This window comes from Bombus huntii, unplaced genomic scaffold, assembly GCF_024542735.1.
Source record: "Bombus huntii isolate Logan2020A unplaced genomic scaffold, iyBomHunt1.1 ctg00000067.1, whole genome shotgun sequence".
Classification (NCBI taxonomy): domain Eukaryota; kingdom Metazoa; phylum Arthropoda; class Insecta; order Hymenoptera; family Apidae; genus Bombus; species Bombus huntii.
The window spans coordinates 132,475-152,610 of record NW_026099326.1 but is presented as its reverse complement, the minus strand read 5'-3'; the positions used below and the strand labels follow the sequence as shown (position 1 = coordinate 152,610).

Below are 20,136 nucleotides of genomic sequence, written 5' to 3'. Positions count from 1 at the left end.
TTATATCAATTTTTTCAATAACAATATAACAATAATATAAGATATAATAAAATATAAAACTCATTGTATTTATTTACTTCAATTATTTGAAATAAAGAACAGCTTTATTTTCATATAAGACTTTAAGACTTTTTTAAAAATAATTACTAAGATAAGAAAACATAAAAAACATATTTTTGATAAAATACACTCACATATATATGTCGGGTTATCATTAGGATTTAAGGCGCGTAATGATCCTTCGTTTGAATTAGCCATTGTTTTACGAAACAGAGAATATATTTACGCGAATAAACAAGGTTTTACAAAATATTATGAATAATGAGTTTAATAAATAATAAGATTAACAAACGATAAGTTTAACTAATAATTAGATTAAAGATTAATAAGTTTAACGAACAATAAGAGGAACGAATAATATGTCTTACGAATAATGAATTTAACGTATAATGAGATTAACGATTGATAAGTTTCACGAATAATGAATTTAATTAACGCTATTAACAATGTTCCGGGGTTCAAACGAATCCACGGTCAACAGGATAACTCTTTACTATGTGTAGAATAATTTTAAACACAAACTACAATTGCTGAGACACTCGGTAAATTGCTCGATGTATCACTTTCCAAGGTGATCACACGAATGAATATCTGATGAAAATCTTTTTCGCTATACGATTGCATTTGTTTGTTATATGCTCGCTGGAAACATCGAGAAGGTTCCAATCGTTGTTGCTAGGCAATTTCTGTCAAAAGTTTGTTGTATACTCTTTGGAAACATCGAGAAAGATTCAAACGCCGTTACTAGGCAGTTTCTGTCTGGAGATTGATTCCTAATACAACGTGTGTCCCATTATATCGACATCTCTAAAGTACAATTCTATGTGATTTCTAGGGAGAACAATACAACCGATCCACACCTTCGTCAGGCAAAACGTTTATCCCGTGACCGTGGCTACGTTCGGCGACCAGTTGTCACCTCGAACCCACTTTCGCTTTCACAAATATCAAACAATTACAAATGACAATTGCTTAATTACAGTTATGATAAAATCTAGGCTAAAGCATTAGAAGGCTTCCTCAAAATTGCAAAGGGAAGGCTCCGGTTTTCCTTTCATCTCCGACATATATAATACAAGGATATAATACAACCGAACATTTTAAACTTAGCCTATAGCGCGTGCGCGCACACACATGCACACACATGCGAATGATTTCTCGAACGATTTTTCAATATCTGTCCTTACGATTGCGTATTTATTTGTTCCACGTATCATATTTATCTATTTGCATAACTGTAGGTGACATTTTTTTTAACAATTTTGCTAATATTTCATAACTTTTTAATTCATATTTCAAAGTGGTAACAGGTGTTTCTTTCTTTTCAAGTCTCCTCCATATCGGGCTTATTTCTAGTAGCCACGCTTGCTTACAAAGCAATTTTATATCTGCACAAGAATATCTTTCAGTACATTTTACTATGTGGTTTACAATATCTGTATTTTCTAATAAGTGGTTGCTAAGGTATAATTTGAATATACCAAGTCGAGCAACTTCATTGGGTAATGATACGTATATTTGCTTTTCGAGACGCCTGAGTAAAGCTGCATCAATGCCCCTAATAACATATTTACAATAAATATTATCGTTCTATTATACTAATAATAATGAAGGAATACTTCAAACAACACAATAACATATTTGGAATTTGGAGAAATATTACGATATTTTCTACTTAGAAAACATTGAAATAACGTGATATACGTACCAAGGGGAATTAGTTGTAGCCAGAAGAACTACATTAGAATTTTCATTAGACACTAATCCATCCAATCTAGAAAGAAGTTCTGATCTGAATCTCTTTGCAGGTTCAGACAATATACAGTCTCCTTTATTTGTGGCGATCCAGTCAATCTCGTCGATAAAAATAATTGTAGGCGAATGACTATAGGCAAGTTCAAATAAAACCTGTTCAGTTTAACAAATGTATTATTCATTAAATATTATATTCGAAATTCCTTAAATTCATTGCCTCATCACGAATATGATATCATTTCGTTTTCCAAACAACTATTCTATTTATATATAAATGACGAAAAATAAAATCAAATCTTTTTATACCTAGAATCTCTCCTTCATAGACAAAGGAACAAAGAAACTTACATAGACAAAGCAACTTACACGTATATACTTCTCGGAATCGCCTCTCCATTTGCTGACCAATGAGCTGGCATTTATGTTAAAAAAGGTGCAATGGCATTCTGTCGCGACTACCTTCGCTAACTTCGTTTTCCCTGTTTTGTATATTTCTTGTAAACACGTACAGAAATGAAAAGAATACGAGTATCTTACCTGTACCAGGTGGGCCGTACAGCAAAATACCTTTCCAGGGGGAAAACGGGCCATCAAAAAAGATAGGATACTTAAGGGGATACACAACGGCCTCCTTAACAGCGGTTTTACATTCCTCTAGGCCTATAACGTCATCCCAATGTACATTTAATTTGTTTACTATGATCTCCTGTGACGATACAAAGATAAAATGACGTCTTCTCTATATTAAGTAAGTGTTACGTAATTTGATATTTGAAGCGTTACTGAAATCACGTCATCGTCGATATACGTTGGACGGTTTATCGACGGGAATTTTATCGTTTAAAAGCTTTACGATACGTATATTACTTGAAAATAACTTACGCATGAGATGTCCTCAGCCTCGTAATTCCGGATTATCTGAATAAAGCTTTTCAATGCATTTCAATATCTTCGATTGCATGGATGGTTCCATTGGGACGTTAAATAGCTCTTCTGATGAACGTCCATCACTCTCATTGGGGAATATTGACGTCACTGTCATTGCGAGATTAATATGATTCGTATTGTCATCAGTTATCTTCTGCTGTAGATTCGTCTCTTTCACAGGCTCACTTCTCGCTTGTTTACTAACAGATTTGGCTTTTGTCTCAATACTTCTACAAACACTGGATCATATTGTAATATGATACGTTGAATACGATACGTTGAATACGTTGAATACCGTTTAATATCGTTAAATAATTTAAATTCTTACGTTTTGCTTGCATTTGTCACTTCCCTCGTCATTTCCCTTCCAGTTATTTTCTTACACAATATGGGATATTTTTGAAATTTCATCTTGTAATAATTTTCATACTCTGCAACGATAATTTCCAAATCGATGTTGTCGCAAACCCGATGTTCGGGAGATAGACGAGCTTCCCGGAATAATACATCGCTAACGTCTATATACATAAAAAAATGTAGTTTTTAATTAATTATAGTTTTTAACTAATTAAAAATATTTTTCGCAATGACTGAACACTATAAGATAACCATCAAACAACTGTTTTATCTCTAGGTAAGACAGGCAAAAGAATGTATTTACTATATAAATCCTCGAAGATAATTTCTTGTCTTCTGCTTTTTAATTTCCAATTTTTAGATGGATAAGAATAATTTGAATTTATACTTCATATATTTGTTTATAACTAGTTAATCTACATAATCGATTGAGTTATTCTTAACTACTGAATTACCGATGTCGAATTTTCAAATTTGGTTTCGCCTTCTCTCTCCATGATGTCCACTGATTTCTATTTCGATTGGTCACTGACACTATTCAAAAGAATTGGAACTAGGAATATATTTTAATTATAATATACTCACCCATTGTGTTCCAAATAATCACATACAAGGTGTAATATGTTCCGATGACGTTCCGAAATACGACTCTCCTCCTAATATAATTATTTTTTCATTACAATAATATAAGGTTTTTCATGTAATTTTTTGTTACATTTGCGAATTCAACGAGTTACACATGATTTTTCATGAAACACGAACGTTAAAAATTTTTGATACAGCCTAATTATAAAAATTGTTAGAAGCAAAAGTCATAGATACTATGTGCGAGTATCGCATGAAACGAACAGCTATTAAGAGAACTGCAGCAATATTACAAATCAAATAACAAAACACACTCGTCTGTGACGTGGAAATTCTAAAATCTAAAATCTAGAATATTCCTTACCTTTTTTCGCAGATTATAAAATATCTTATTCATACTACCTTGCATCGATAAATCACCGTTCATAGTGACACTTTCAAATCGCCTATCGCTTCTCAATGGATACGAGAATTTCCGTTTATTACTTTAAAAACAACCCGTCCATTGCGTTTCTCTTAAAAAATTCTTTCAACTCTGTTGAAAACCGAGCATCAAACAAGAGACAAACGATTTGTTGTCATGGAAATGTTTGGTTCACACATAAGCAACGCACAAATATAATGATAGAATAGCTGAGTGTGTGTACTGTATAGTAAGATGGATGCAACATGGAAATAGAAAGAGAACACCATGTATAGATACTTCCTGTCCTTGTTTAATCAGGCATGCACACTAGTGGACACTGACGCTGCTCGTATACCGCTGTTACATATTTCCTGTACAAGTGCGCGTCATTATACAAGGACGGAACATCCTCTCTCTACTTCTCTATCGCGTTTTTAGTTCGCTCACGCGCTCTGTACTTATATCTATTACATTTCCACCATAAGCAGCGGCCGTGCAGTGACTTACAAAAGTTCCGAACGGTTCCATCCTGGGCGGACGGTTAATTGCGTTCGGTACTTCGAGGCAGGAAGGTGAGTACAGAATCGCTCCTCTTAGTACTCTTATTAGAAGTGTTATCATCGAATATAAGTTTTTTCAATAAATTCTTATCGTTTTACAATCTTTCTAGAATACAATGACGTCAGCAATCGATCATTTTCGCGAATTTATTGTAAATTAATTGGGGGAATATCTGGAGTTCTTTATCGGTTTCGACTGTAAAATCAGCAACTATTCGAATTTTTCATTCATAATTGTGACATTTTCGACTCTTCCGTTGCCAAGACCCTCTTGAGAGATTTTTGGCACGTTCCATCACCCTTGTTAAACGAGTGCACATTGGTGGATATATTGATTTTAAAAACCAATACGTGTACGAGATTTATTATCTCACTGGGACAAAGAAATCCGTTTTATTCGCGAATTTTCCGTGTTTCTTCTTAATTTTCGTGAGTGTCTGGCGCGGAGCATTATTTGAATGAACTTTTCATCGTTCAGATTATATTTCGTTTAAAAAGATTGAAATTGATGTCGAGAAGAAATGAAACAAGGTGCTCGGGCATTCTTTCGTTTCCCGGGGAAAGAGAAATATAAAAAAAACGGTCGTTCTTCCTTCTGCCATTTTCGTCCATTACCAAAATGGCATGACCCAAGTGTCCCGGGCCGTGAATCAATCAAGCGAATTTTGAATAATTTTTGAATAATATCCAGTTAATAATTTGTGAAACAAATTAATTTCATTTTATTGTTGGAAACAAATTAGTTGGATTTTTCTTTCTTTAGCAGTTTTTGCCAGAGTTGACCTGACGTGCTACTTCAGTTTCCATCTTCGCTTCTTGAAACTTCCAACGTCCTTGGTGTTGGAGTCTCCTTGCCCAGGTGAGTACATAGCTTCTAGATACTCGTCGCTGTTCATCCTTACGAGCCTCTCGAGCTTTAGTTGTCAATTGTTATCGTTAAAGGAAGAGAAGCTCGCGACAGATGTTATCGAACAAATCGTTTATTCTCGAAAAGTTCGAACTTGTTCGTTGCGTTTGAATATATATGGACGGACGCCATTTTTCATGACATCATCATGATTTGTCATGTCGTGAGTATAGCTTCTGACTACCATATGTTTGTGATTTATGTGAAATTTGACCACTATACCGTGATAGAATAATATTTCCAATGAATTATAAATATTTTACATTGTGAATTATAAATATTTGTTACAAATTATATCGTACTTGAGATGAAAATGAACCATATATCTGCTTATGGAATATGAGGTAGTAAATCATTCGAAACATAATAACGATTAATTAAGCACATATACAATAACGTTTACGAATGAATATTGCGAATTATTGTATGGCTTTAATGCGGTATTTAATGTTTTGATTGCGGTCTTTGAAATGGTATCATAGGTGCTGATATAATATCGCGCGAAAAAGGAAAGACCAGTGGTTAATATTGCAGGTGCACCAGTGCGTTGCGCTCGTCGAGGGTGGTTTTGACGCTGGTGCCGAGGAAAGGCGCAGAACGTGTTCGATCGACCCGCGAACGTAGCCTGTGCTCATACTGCGACAGAGTTCGTTTCAGTTAGGCTCAGTCGCTGTTTGTCCGTCGACAGCGTATAGTCGCGTCGGCCTACGATTCCTTTTTTCTTCTTGTTTCTTGCGAACTCTCTCGCAACAGCCGTTCTATACGTACGCCGCCAGTATATCGCGTGATCATCGTTCCCGTTGCTCCCCTTACCCTCTCACGTCCTTCGAAGAAGACCTCCCTTTGGTTTTTCCTTGTTTGGAGGGAATTCATCGCTCGGACACATGGACTGCGAAGTACGAGGGTATTCCAATTTTTTAATATATAAATTTAGTTTCCTCTATGGTGTTAGAGAACATAATGCGAGCATTTTATGATATAACGAATATATTCGTATATATTTTAGTTTATTCATTCGTCAAATTTCCCTAGTAGGCCGGCCTGCAGCTCACATGCAGCACTTAGTAAAAATTTGTTTTGTTAGAGGTTGGCCATTCTTCTTGCTATAAAAATATCGTGAAGTCATATCATATGATAAAGCACCTTCTGAAAGCTAGATGCTCGATAACGAGCCTAATGATTCTGGGTAGTTTGTAATGTCAAGCTTTGAATTGGCGAGATCGCTTTGCTGTCAAACCGCCGTCCAGCGGCGACCACATTCTTTAACCACGTTCAAGGGGTATATCACGCTACAGAAACCATCAAAGGGTTTGCAAGTTAGTTGTCTTTTAGAAGTGGGGCAGTTGGTTGTTACATGTCATCCGTAGTTGCTGGCTGTTCTCCTTAGTCGCCATACATCGTAGAGACGACGGTTATAGTCGCCAGTTGTCCTTGCTAATGGTTGCTTGTTGTCGCTAGTTAGTTCTCGTTATCGTTATGTATTCCATCAATCACGCGAAATTTAACGTATGGGATTTTATTCTTCTTTATTCTTTCTGTAGGGAAATTTTTTAAGACGAGGAAAATATAGAATATTTCAAGACGACGGTAAGGTTTGAATTTAAGTAACTATTTTATGATACAACAAAGTGGAAAAACGATTTAATTTTATAAAGTTTAAGGTAATTTTTTAAAAAACTTCGAATTTAAAAGATTCAAATAGATATCTTAAACGTAATTAAACCCTCCATATCGTAAGAAATTAAATGAAATTGCGCAAGAAAGTTAATACATTTAATGTATTATTTTAAACATTTATTTAAAAACATTTATTTAAAATTTAAGTGTAGGCGTTGACGCGCGCGCGCCATTCGAAGCATTTGTCAGTTCGTTACATCTGCGGTAAAAGTTGTAACTACGAAGAAGCTTAACATATGGTGCGTCTCAAGACGACAGTAAAAAGTATTAAGAGATTTTTCGAGATTTTTTCTTTTAAGTTTCCAAGTACTTTTTCTATTTAACTTCTTTTTTTTTGCATTTTCTCACAATATTCAATAAATAGAGACGAAATATGACAGTTCTTAGTTCGGGGATTTATTGGTTCGAAAGTTACTTCAAAAGTGTTTCTGGAGTTTGTGCGGTTAATACTTTTAAACTACTGAGTACGACTTATTCCGTATGGCTGGACAAATCTTTGTTGATACTGTAAGCGTAACTGGTCCGGATATTGTCTTGTGGAGATAGAAAAATACACGAAGTATTGATTGAACTACATATTTTTTTAATTCTTTTTTAATTCTTTTAGTTCTTCATATATTGATAATAGAACGATATTCCGCTACTTTGAGCACAATATAGTAATGTTTAAATAAATAATAAAATTTACGCATTTCGTCTTCATGCGTCGATAAGAAAATGCAAAAAAAGTTAAAGAAAGATGATGCGTAGATGCGAAGTTTAGTCAGCAATAATATTTAAAACCTCTAAAATATATTGTACACATTTATTTGCAAATAAGCTCAATGAAATTAAACTGTAACTGTGTTTCCAATAATGTCTTCGATGTATTGCTCGCCATTATGTCGGATTAACAACTCTAAGTGATCGACCTTAATCACTAAATGGCGGCCGTGATTCAGTGGTATAGCTTTACATATGACGGACATCGCAGGCGCTTATAAGACGTCTATTGTGAAACGTTTCCAATAGCACCGTTTATGTGATAGTGAAATCTGAATATATATATATCGCTGAAATATATATCGCTTATCACTTGAGTCTGACACGATCGTTTTTAAATAGAATCACAATTTTTTATTCTTTACAAAATCAGTCTATAAAGATTATGTGCAAATAAAATAGATAAATAGATAAATGGTTGTACAAACTTATAAAACAGATATTACAAGTATATCTAAATAAATGATATATTTATAAATTGTAATATTTGATCTAAAGTTTAAATAAATAAAAGAGATACTCGTGACTTACAATAAAAGTATTTTTTTTTTCAATTTTTAAACAAAGCAAAAGTGGATAACAATTTTTCAAAATGTAAAAATCAACACAATGGTTGGTTTCTTTAATTAATCAATAACGTTTAAAGTTAATTAATGTCCAGAGTGGTTTGTACATTTTGTATTTCGCCGTATTTCAACGTTCGCTGTGTAAATAGAACTTGATGCCTGAAATATCGAAAAAATAATTAAATCCGATCGTTCTGTCGAATTTGCAAATTGTATACTCGTGTAAAATCGAGTGCGCTTGTGTATGCTGATACGAAATGTGGTAGTATATTTTTCTTTTTTCGATTATCGTTATCACTTTTTGTGTGAAAAAATTAATTCCGTGAAATGGAAGTGCAATCAATACGGTTTATCACGAAATAATAGCACAACGACGGTACATATTGGTATTGACGTCAGCTTCACAAAATTTCTCGAGTATCGCGGTCGACTATTTGGGTTAAGAATTCATTTTCAAGGTTCTACAAGCACGAGTATCTTATGGATATGAAATTTTCAGTGTACATTTTAATAACCATATTTCATATTGCATGCTGCGGTCCAAGAAAAATCCGCAGTTAATATTCTGCTAATCCCTGCTGCTTTCAAAGACCATAAGTAAGGTCCGTAAGGTCGTCCGTAAGGTTTAAAAGATTTCGAGTAGATTTGTATTACGTATTTTATCTTCTAATTTTTAAAGAGAGGGTCGTGTTTAATTAATTGAAAATGACGAAACTGTAATGGGACATTATTATCAAATATTAAACGTGGTTCCATTGGGTACTTTTATGGTCTTTGCGAGATATATATGCATTATACGTTGCTATTAGCAACGCGTAGCGATGAACGATGGAGAGCAGTACCTTCGTTATCTCGTCTCGGTTGTGTACATATCAGTAATGCACAGTACTCGTACTAAATATCTTACAAATTCCATACAGATTTTCAGATTAGTTTCGAATAATACCAACACGACCATGATAGTCACAGTACAGTATTAAATAGTGCCACTATGCATAATACACTCCTAAAATGTTTCTACAAATATATTTGTCCGAATATTTTTGTCAGCTACTATATCCTAACCAGGATTTATTAAACAATATATAGATTTAAAAAAGAATATATAACGACATTACTTGTTTAGGCTAGATTGGTTTAACTTGTATAGTTTTAATAACTGTGTAAGATCAAACAAGAACTTATCGTTAGTTTGGCGAGATTTGATTACACGAAGCAACATAATTGCTTTGAAACTCAGGACAGAAAACAATGTCAACCGGTAGACGCGTTTGTCTGGTGAACGTGTAACGCGTGAATAATAGATAGCGACAATCACGCGAACGCTAGTTACAGCTGACTTGGCTTACATTGTAGCATTCAAACTAGAGTATACGAGCCGTAAGCGCTATTGAAAGTTCAAAGGCCGACTAGTGAGCTTCATCCTATCTCATTTTTTAATCAGGCGATGGATCGACGAATCGTATTGATTTCGAGGATTATTATAGTTCTGTGGCAATTTTAAAGCGTGGTTTGTCTAATCTTGTCTCGTTAGCTACAGACTCTTTGGCGAGCAGCCTGAAACTTGATCCAGTTTCGAGAAAATGAAAAATTCGTTTCTTCTCTTTGCTTCCCTGTTCCCTCTTTCCTCCTTTTTCCCTTTTTACATCGCGTTAAGACCCGTTAAATAATATTGACTGCCGTGGACGCTGGCTGAGAAGTGCACTTTATAACTAGCTTTAAAATCACTGACGTCGATGAGGACAAAGGTAAGTTAGAGGGTCATTTATCTGAGCTGGTGTTATTCGACCTGAACTCTGCAGCTTTTCAGAGCTTCTTTCGTTTTTCTTTTAAGAGCAGAGATGTTAACTGGTCTTTTGTTACGTGTAAGAAGTATGTACTAAAGCTTATTTATCACCAATTGGTTGCTCAAAATCGAGATATACATACCTATATTACATTAATACGTTACAGAAGATTACGCGTTAGTTAGCTTATGAGAATTTATAGTGTGTCACAGATCACAAAAGCAGAATGACTACTTTTTCATAAACGATATATGTATATGAATTGAAAGTTTAACTATTACGCCACATACTTCTCTCGATAAACGTCGTCGAGTGCATATTGTTAAAGAATATTAGTCATTTGAATTAAATAGTTTCGAAGATACTAATGCTTCTGTGAAGTTTTTGCAGGCTGTTAATTTTTTATTGAGATACTACAAATTTTGAATAACTTCGATTAGAAATAAAAATCACATTACATTAACGCGTAGAATGTAACGTAACGTAGATAATGTAAATATAAATTATATTACAAGGAAATAATACGGGCAAGTAATGTGAAACATTCTGGTTAAAATTGCATCCTTTGAAGGCTAGGACACACAGTACTTACGAAGTAGATTAAGTACCAAATGGGGTACTTAAGAAAATTCATGTTGTCATTGTTTAATAAACATCTTTAGCTAATAGCTTTCTGCAAAAGCTGGTTCAAGTTATGCTAGCTTATTCCTTATTAATTGCAATTATATTGTTCGTATCTCCTAGAGGATTAACAATCCATTTTTATAATGGATAATAAAAGTAAATTCCTATTAGGTTGTCCCAAGTTTCTTTCGTTTTATAAAGAAATGACAGATGCACAACATATTTTGTTTTATGTTATTCTATATTATTTTACATTAAATTGGAAAAAGGTGGATCACACGTAATTCAATAAAATAATATAAAACGAAAAATGTTGTACATCTATTACTTTCTTATAAAACGAAAGAAACTTTTGGAACAACCTAATATTTCTCTACTACGACGCTTTTACAGTGCTAAAATATTTGATAAAAATGTTAAGAAATTCTAATATTGATTTAAGCGTATCGATTTATCTGCTCTTCATATTTAATCAAACAGAAATTGTTAATTATGATTTCCACTTAAAAGCGGATTGCATATTATGAGGATAAATTATCAAATTCATCTCTAATATAGACATTAGAGAATCATTCATAGCCGCAATCCTGTTTACCGCTAACATTCCTGGTACTCAATAATTCATTAGGTGACTGCTTTAGCCGCACAGAATACACCTACAAATAATTAATCGCGATTAATATTCCATCGACTTTTGAAAATCCCTCATGTGATCTATTTCATGCGATGAGAATACGTATAAATTGAGATTGCGATCGACCATCCTCAGTCGGATAAATCGAGTGATTCAAATTATAACACAAAAAAAAGTTAAAACTAGTTACATTATCTTTTTCAATTTTTATGTATTATTTGGCGGAAGAAACTTTGGTAATTGGTAAGTAAAGTTCACCTCCTTAATGTTAATGATTTTAATATGTTATTAAGCTCAAGGTTCTAAGGAATTTTCTATATATATATACATATACATAACTGTGTGCGTATATGTATAATATACGTATAACAACCAAAGTTCAGCTCTCAAGTGTACGCAAAACTTTTATGTTCATTTTACGCTATACCAGTATGTTTCATGAATTTGTTTGCTAACAGTATCGAAACAAATAACAAGCAGAGGACGAGCTATTCATGAATTGTTTTGCCAGCGTGTACGCTCCCAATATTTTCTATTTGAGAAAACATACTTGTTGCTATTGCAACTACAAATATTTTTACAGTCGACGCTTTTGCCGTGAATCATTGGCTAACATGTAAAATCGAGAAAAAACATGGTTTATTGTGATGGAAATGTGGAAAACCGCAAAACAGATATAGAAGGGAAAATAAAGGAAAGGAAGATAGATAAGTAGAAGCTTGGGGTCAAGTTTAATTCACTGAAACCGAGCTGCTTGTATTATCACAAAACAAAATTGCCAGTACGTCATTTCCGTACTCTCGTCCTCGCGAAAATGGTTTCGCTTGTTAAGGAAAAACGAAGAGACAGGGAAGAGAGGAAAAAGCAGACGGAGAGCGCTTTTAAAAAGCTGGCGAACCGTGTGTTACCACAACGAGACACGCGATGCTATTTGTCGCTTTAAATTGTGCCGCAACTCGTTTTTGAGATCTTTGCCAGGGGCGCGTTAAAACATGGTAAAAATATATTTCTGGCTTTTCTGGGGTTTAACTGAAATATGACAAATAACGTTGTAAAACATATGTACTTATGACTTACAGAGTAATTGAGTGTACAAAATATATAGTATACAAAATAGCCAGCGATTTAGGGCTTTAAAAGATCAAAAGGAAAGAAAAGGAAAGAAAAGAAGAAAGATAATATATTGTGGCAGTCTAAGTCGATCTAAGAAAATAGATAAAGGGAGGGAGGGGCAAAGCTAGTTAATCTGGAAAGAATCCAAGCGTCAATTTCAAGCATTTACAGAGAATCAAGCGGGCTGGTTAAAGTCGTGAGTTGAGCAATTATCCCGCGTTAGGTTCAATCAGGTTAGTCCCACGCGAAATTGATCCAACCATGCGAAAACGAGTGTATTCTGATTTCTGTCGCAGATACTTCTGGCTAGTGCAGTACCTACACGGTGGTTGTTGAAATAGCCGCTTCTCATCTATTTTCCGCAGCACGGACATCATCCTTTGATCCCTTACGACTAACGAAGTTTTCGAAGATGTACGGCAGTTTGAGATTCTACTTGAAAATGATCATGATTGCGGTCTGTGTGCCGTCTGCTCTTCTTTTTGTCCTTCCGTTAAAGACTGGTAAGTTGATACTGATTAATTATGCGATCGAAACCCTATATAATGGCTACAAAAATGCCGCTAATATAATATTCCTTCTTTCTTGTATCTGTCTGCCTCTCAGGTCGTTTTACTAATTACAATAAGTAATTTCGACTTCTTTGCGCTCCCTTTTAACGCATTGAAACTTGATCCAGTTTCGAGAAAATGAAAAATTCGTTTCTTCTCTTTGCTTCCCTGTTCCTTCTTTCCTCCTTTTCCCTTTTTACATCGCTTTGTTTTACATCGCAATTTACATTTATTTGTAAAGTTTGAATCTCCTCGATATTGAAGATGTTGAAGCTGCAAGTATGTATTTCATTTTAATCCATTCGAGACCGAGATTTAATTGTAAGACGATACCTAAGTGTCGGTACGATCTGAATGTTTAGTTAGAATGATTCTGTGTTTTACTCTCTCCAGGGTATCCTTTTCACACTTTGATTTTAAATCGATGACAATCTTAAATAGTATCCCTCATATTTTTAAAATATAAAATTATATACTATGTTATTCTATAATGTATTATGTACAGTTATATATATATATATTATATTTTAATTTTAAGCTGTAAATTACCGATATCGGTGACTGCCATATTCTCTTGAGTTTCCAAATCGTAAAGAATCTTTCCCCAGGGATTGGTCAACTGTGTATGTCCCCATGCGACGTAACTTGCTTAAGGAACACGAGCCGGTGATATGCAGGCAACGTATAATTGATTATCATTCGCTCTGAAACGCTGAAGTAATGACCAGTGCAGTGGTCCAGTGGTCATATTGAATGCCGCTGGATATATCAGCATTTGGCAACCTAACCCAGAGAAGCAGGAAATATGAAGCCACCGAATACCAATTAACTTCGTAGTTGCACGGTTCACATTCCATCATTTCTGAATATGCGAGGACAGTCCTCTTATTGTGCTTTTAATTCTTTTATTTGTTTCATTTTCAGCAAATATACTGGTTTTTTAAATTAAGCTTCTTTTTATACAGAGTTACAGATTATATTAATTTTATATAGAATATATTTAAGAAAGATATTTAATTTTTTGCTAGTTAAGTATTGATCGATTAAGTTACTGTACCTTTGTTCCGATAAATGCGTGCCATTTCCTCGAATCTAATATCATAGCAAATGCCAATACCTATTTTGCAGCCCTTCACATCGAACGTCGTTAGGGAGTTACCAGGACTGAGTGAATCACTCTCTCGAAAAGTAATCTTATTAGGAATGTCGATGTCGAATAGATGTACCTAATAACATAAAAATGTGGTCGCTAATTCTATTGCTGCAACTTTTGTAATTTAATATCAAAGTTACCAACTCCTAAACTTTAATTATTTTTTATTTAATAACTGACAGCGTTTTTATCACTTTCTTTTATTAAAAAATCTTATCATTTAATAATGTTTAAAAAGGAGAAAAAATAAGTATAATAATATTTTAAGTATGTGAAAAATTTATACAACAACAAACACATTACAACAAAAATGGGCGTTTCCCGTATCATAACGTATTTTATAAACCGTAAATTATAGAATTGGTTATAGTATACGTATGTACATATGTATATTCCTAAATTATTCCTAGATAGAGTCACTTTCTTCACCCCAATATTTTCAAATTCAAAGCCATAAAGGAATATATTACTTACCTTTCGGTGTTTTGCTATCAAAGTTCCATCGGGACCCCAAATAGTACAGGTATTGTACAATTTAGCGCCCTCTATTTCAGGCATCGTACCACCAACTACATAGATGTTGTTTTCTTTAGCTGCGTTCGATGAAGCAACGCTCGTTTCACCATCAGGAATACTCTCGGCGTATTTTGGAAAGTACTCTGCATTGCAATATTTCAATTAATGAAGAATAACTGTCTTTTGTTCCAACCATAAATTAAATTGAAATGTTTGTCAGTTTTTTATTTTTTAAATTATTAAAATAACTAAGTTTTATATTTCGACTTAATTAAATATGCAATTACTTAGCTAATAGTATATATAATAAATTGTTTCTACAGGTTCAAAATGAAAAATGAATATTTAGAAATATTTAATTACGACAATGCTATTTGTGTTAGCATCAGTGGCTTGTTACTCAACGACTTTGCTAGTACTTTTTGAAACATAAAGTTAGTTTTCAATTAACACTTATACTAGAGGCGGAATTATAAATGCAAAATAATTGATAATACTAATTTATAAGTACCTAATTATTAGTATCTTAAAAAATATATTTATACAAAAATCACGATAATCATGAAAATGGGGAAATCCTATATTCTCGAATCAATTCACAATTTATTTTGTATATTAATTAGATTCCGCGCTCATCAGTACGTACTCACTGGCGACATCGAGAAAATGTATCGGCAATTCCTCGTACGACCAGAGGATCGGAAATATCAAAGGATATTATGGCGCAGCGCGAGTGGAGAAACAGAAACATATGAGCTTAACACCGTAATACTCTTATCATAGAAATAGAAGCAGTCCTCAATTCCCGCCCGCTAACTCCTATCTCCACCGATCCAAATGATCTCCTAGCCCTCACTCCCGGACATTTCCTCATTGGCGATTCATTAATGTGCTTACGTGATCGAGATTTCAGAGACATTCCATCGAACCGACTCTCCAAATGGCAGCATATCCAACAGCTTAAACAACATTTTTGGAACCGCTGGCATAAGGAGTATTTGAACGAGCTAACCAACCGCAATAAATGGAGCAAGGGTGGACACAGCATCCAAAAGGGCACAATCGTCATTCTCAGAGAGGACAACGTTCCCTCCATGCATTGGCCTCTGGGCCGAGTTATCAAGGTTCAACCAGGCGCCGATGGTGTCATCCGGACAGCTACAGTTCAGACGGCAAAGAGCATTTTGGATCGGGGCGTCAAAAGGCTTGTCCCACTGTCAATTCAACCCGATCTCGAGAAACCCGAACAACTAGCCACCGAGACGAAATAAGATGGGAACTTCAACCACACCTCGCTAGTTTGATCGGTACCCTCTCAACGGGGGGAGAATGTTACGCCATGCGGCTTACAATAGGTCATATTCTTAACTATCGATCGCGGCACTATAATGTCGCAGACGGATCGTCGCGTCTGCCCGGCAAACAAACATTGTAGTGGCAAGCGCATGGTTCATTAAGCAGGGCGACTTCCAGAAACGTCGACTCGTGGCCCGTATTTTACCTCGCAGTAAAAGAATGTGGCGTGATCCGAACGTAGTGGGGGTCGCCTTCCAGAAAAAAGGAAAAAAATCGAAAGGCGTTCAGAACTTTTCGAGAAGTCGAACCGTCAACACATGTGGTATGTCGCGCATTACTTATCAACCAAAACGCAGTTACATTTTTTTTGTTCCATTTATATCTTTCTAGTTAATAAGTTGTTGAAATAAACATTAATTTATTTGTGTTAATTCTGTGGAATTTCGTTGAACTACCCTTATTATCATAATCGAAATAAGGGGATCGATCAGTTCGTGGCGTCGATTATTTAATCGTAACGGGAACTTACAACTCTCGTTGACGTGCTATCTCGCGATCGCGTCTCTCCGCGAACGGTCGAAACAAAATGATTCACTAAAAACTGTCCTGAATTCCTAAGAATTTATTTACCGCAAAACTGACAAAGTGTTTATTTAAAACATGAGGTTGAAGGTAGTCCTTTTCTTTCATATCATTCATTTTCATTTTCTTTCTTAAGTATGGCTAACACAATATCTAATCAATTAAAATTTTATATTTTCACGTGAAAAGTTTCTTTAGATAATTATTATCAACATGATGACTAACTCTTACGGATTAATACGTGTCTGTAGGGCAATCCGGTGGACTTGATCGGCCTTTTACTTCGAAAGTTGAGTAATCGGTGTCGCTTTCTTACGCATCTTTGAACTGTATAAATGTTTTAAAATTGTTTGATCCAGAATGTACCACACCGGACAATCAAGAAGGCAGGTGCCTTGACTACAGAAAATGTAAACCTCTGCAAGAAATATGGCAGATACAGTACCGTACAGCCACCGATTTTTATAGACGATCAGTGTGCAGATACCAGGGCAATGTTACGATCGTTTGCTGTCCGAACGATCCAAACAAAGAGAAGAGAGAAATTTTAATAAAAACTGTGTATAAGTATAAGGCTTTGCGACCACCATACTGTGGTTTTAGCAACGTCTCTCATACCAGGGTGGTCGATGGTAAACCAGCTGAACTTGGTACGTTTTATGTCTTTCTTTCCGATTAATAATAAGCCATTTACTGCAAAGAATGAACTTTAAAGGCATTAAACAGCACATCAATGTACATTTCAATTAGACTAAATAATAATGCTATGATTTTATCGGTAGTAACTTTACTTATTAACTTGAATTATTTCTTTCTTTTACTTCATGTTAGGAAGAGTATCTTTTTGCTTGAAATAAAAAATTGATATAGGAGTAATAATATGGATAGAGATCAAAAACTGTTAGGGCAGAAATTACACGTTTGAACTTTATAGTTCAGTATAGTTCAAATAGAAATTATATAGAATTATTTAATAATTTGTATTCCACTGGAATAAAAATTTAATTTCTGTCTTTATCAAATCTCTATTTCAGAGTATTTGTACGTATGTACTTATCGTCTGCTGTATGATCGAATATCGAATAGGTAATAATCGTTGTTACCCGTTATGTGAGAAAAAATTATGTATATTCACAACTATGACTATTGCATTTTAGGCGCTTGGCCATGGATCGCTGCATTAGGTTTTCGTAATCCCCGAAACCCAGACAAACCACTATGGAAGTGCGGAGGTTCCCTGATATCGGCTAGGCATGTTTTGACCGCAGCACATTGTGCACATATGGATGGAATAGAAAACATACACAATCATAATATTGCCATTCTTAGATTGGTGGAGGAGGTGCCATTTTCGAGTAAGTCCTCAAATATATATATATATATATGCTATTGAGTATTACTGAAGTATCATATCCTGAAATTTCTTACTGTACACATATATTGTGTCATAAAGCGTGTATAATTCTTTCTCATACTTTTGGTCATTCGTTTCCTGCATTTTCATTTATTTTTTTATTTTTCAGGGTACGTATATCCCATTTGTACGAAAGAGCCCCTACGAAAGAGCAACTTCGTCGGCTATAACCCCCTTGTTGCTGGATGGGGAGCATTAAGATATAGTAAGTGATATCAATTTTATAATAAAATTAAATAGTTCCAGTCTTAAATATCTTTCTTATTTTCTTCGTAGGACGACCACGACGTAATGCATTAATGGAAGTACAAATGCCAGTGATTAAGAACGCCGAATGCAAAATAGCTTATTCCAAATTTCCTAATGCACCTGATATCACTGATGGTATAATATGCGCCGAACATGCTCAGGGTGGAGAGGATTCTTGTACGGTAATTAAGTTACAGAGTTACTACAAACTATACGGTATCTGAAGACACGTCGATTCGAATTAACATCAAATCGACGTCTTAAACATTAAAAATAATAGATAAACACAATTTAATAGTTTTGCCCACTTCTCACACCTCGTTATGGTATTTAATCTAATTTCCTTCTAATCTTAGTTTTGCTCAAAATACATATAACATGTACGTTATAAATTGGAGTATTTCAATACACAAATCAATAGAAGATTATTACTGTATATAAGTATAATTTCAATACAATTCGATCGATATATTTCAGTATCTTTGATTAAAAATTTAACGATCCTTTCAGGCTGACCGCGGCGGACCACTGCTGATACAACATGAATTAACCTCGTATTTAATAGGTATTGTGTCTTATGCTTATAAGTGCGGCACAGCTGGGTATCCCAGCGTTTACACTAGGGTCACATCGTACCTTGACTTCATTCTCCAAGCGATGCAATAATATGATATTACTGTTCCATAAATATCATTGTGTAAAAAACGTAAAGTTGGATTTTCTTATTGTGGAGATAAGAAACAGCTCAAATTTACATTGTTTTGTACGTTACAAATTATAGGCTTAAAATGTACGAAATGTAACTTTGAAACGACACTAATTTTTTACGCACGATAAACCTCCACGACTTAGGTATGTAAAGATGATAAACGTATATTAATTCTATAAATTTGGTAATAATAAACCAACTTTCTGAGAAGTTCTGTAAATTTCGTTTCTGTTGTATCAAGAGAATAATGGAATATTCCACTTAGATCGTATACTTCTTGTACGTACGTACAAAATTTTCCGGCTAATCTAAAACACTTCATAAGATAGAGAGCTTCTGGAAATTCGGACACAGAGAGTGCATAAAATACAAGATAAGTCTCGTGTCTTTCAAAATTATTTTTTATTCGCTAAAAACGTCCTGTGTACTCATGCAATCACATGCAACCTCGAAACTTCACTTATTTTTTATCACTTTCCAATTCAATACACAGTTTCAGCATTTTTGACTATATGTAAGAGAAATTTCCATTCAGCCAAAGGTGTACTTACAGATTATAGATTCCTATACGACTCTCAGTAAAAATTTATCCGCACTCCAGATAGTTAAAACTTCTGTCGACCGTATTGATCCATCTGCACTCTTCGTATGACGTCAATATCTGTTCAGTGCTGCTGCGCAGGTTTCTTTGTGTTACGTCAATTCGTTTGTGACCGTTGCGCGAGTAATGGCGCTTTGCAATGGTGATTTGCAGGAAAACAGTGCAGGATGCTGTGATTCGTTTCTTGTGGTCGGAGGTTATGTTTGATGCCTATATTTATCAAAGATTTAATGCACATTATGGAGAAAGTGTTTTGTCACGAAGTGTGTTTGAATGGGCACAAAAGTTCAAAGAAGATCGCACGAGTGTTATGAAAAAACAGCTGGACGCCCGTCCACATCCACG

General features: G+C 34.7%; 2 protein-coding genes across 2 annotated transcripts; one reads left to right on the top strand and one right to left on the bottom strand.

Moving 5' to 3' along the window:
• Window positions 1–8,025: 8,025 nt before the first annotated feature.
• LOC126876218 (omega-amidase NIT2-A-like) lies at window positions 8,026–20,080 on the bottom strand. The gene is made up of 4 exons (XM_050639091.1): window positions 19,742–20,080; window positions 14,899–15,083; window positions 14,329–14,497; window positions 8,026–8,721 (listed from the first exon to the last, which is right to left on the bottom strand). Exons 2-4 carry the CDS (start codon window positions 14,980–14,982, stop codon window positions 8,690–8,692), a joined length of 285 nt encoding a protein of 94 aa, XP_050495048.1. The 5' UTR covers window positions 14,983–15,083; window positions 19,742–20,080; the 3' UTR covers window positions 8,026–8,689.
• Window positions 16,501–19,609, top strand: LOC126876208 (venom serine protease Bi-VSP-like). Its single transcript, XM_050639078.1, has 6 exons — window positions 16,501–16,558; window positions 17,853–17,904; window positions 17,976–18,173; window positions 18,342–18,437; window positions 18,509–18,663; window positions 18,992–19,609. The coding sequence occupies exons 2-6, from the start codon at window positions 17,886–17,888 to the stop codon at window positions 19,145–19,147; spliced, it is 624 nt and encodes a 207-aa protein (XP_050495035.1). The 5' UTR covers window positions 16,501–16,558; window positions 17,853–17,885; the 3' UTR covers window positions 19,148–19,609.
• Window positions 20,081–20,136: the final 56 nt, after the last annotated feature.

Excerpts from the sequence above, each read along its gene's own strand:
- LOC126876218 (XM_050639091.1), bottom strand. The coding sequence starts at position 14,982 with ATGCCTGAAATAGAGGGCGCTAAATTGTACAATACCTGTACTATTTGG. Across the intron at positions 14,498-14,898 it reads TGATAGCAAAACACCGAAAG|GTACATCTATTCGACATCGA; the intron begins GTAAGTAATATA and ends TTATGTTATTAG. Across the intron at positions 8,722-14,328 it reads ACGCATTTATCGGAACAAAG|GCATCAAGTTCTATTTACAC; the intron begins GTACAGTAACTT and ends TCGATATTTCAG.
- LOC126876208 (XM_050639078.1), top strand. Across the intron at positions 18,174-18,341 it reads GGAGGAGGTGCCATTTTCGA|GGTACGTATATCCCATTTGT; the intron begins GTAAGTCCTCAA and ends TTTATTTTTCAG. Across the intron at positions 18,438-18,508 it reads ATGGGGAGCATTAAGATATA|GACGACCACGACGTAATGCA; the intron begins GTAAGTGATATC and ends TTTTCTTCGTAG.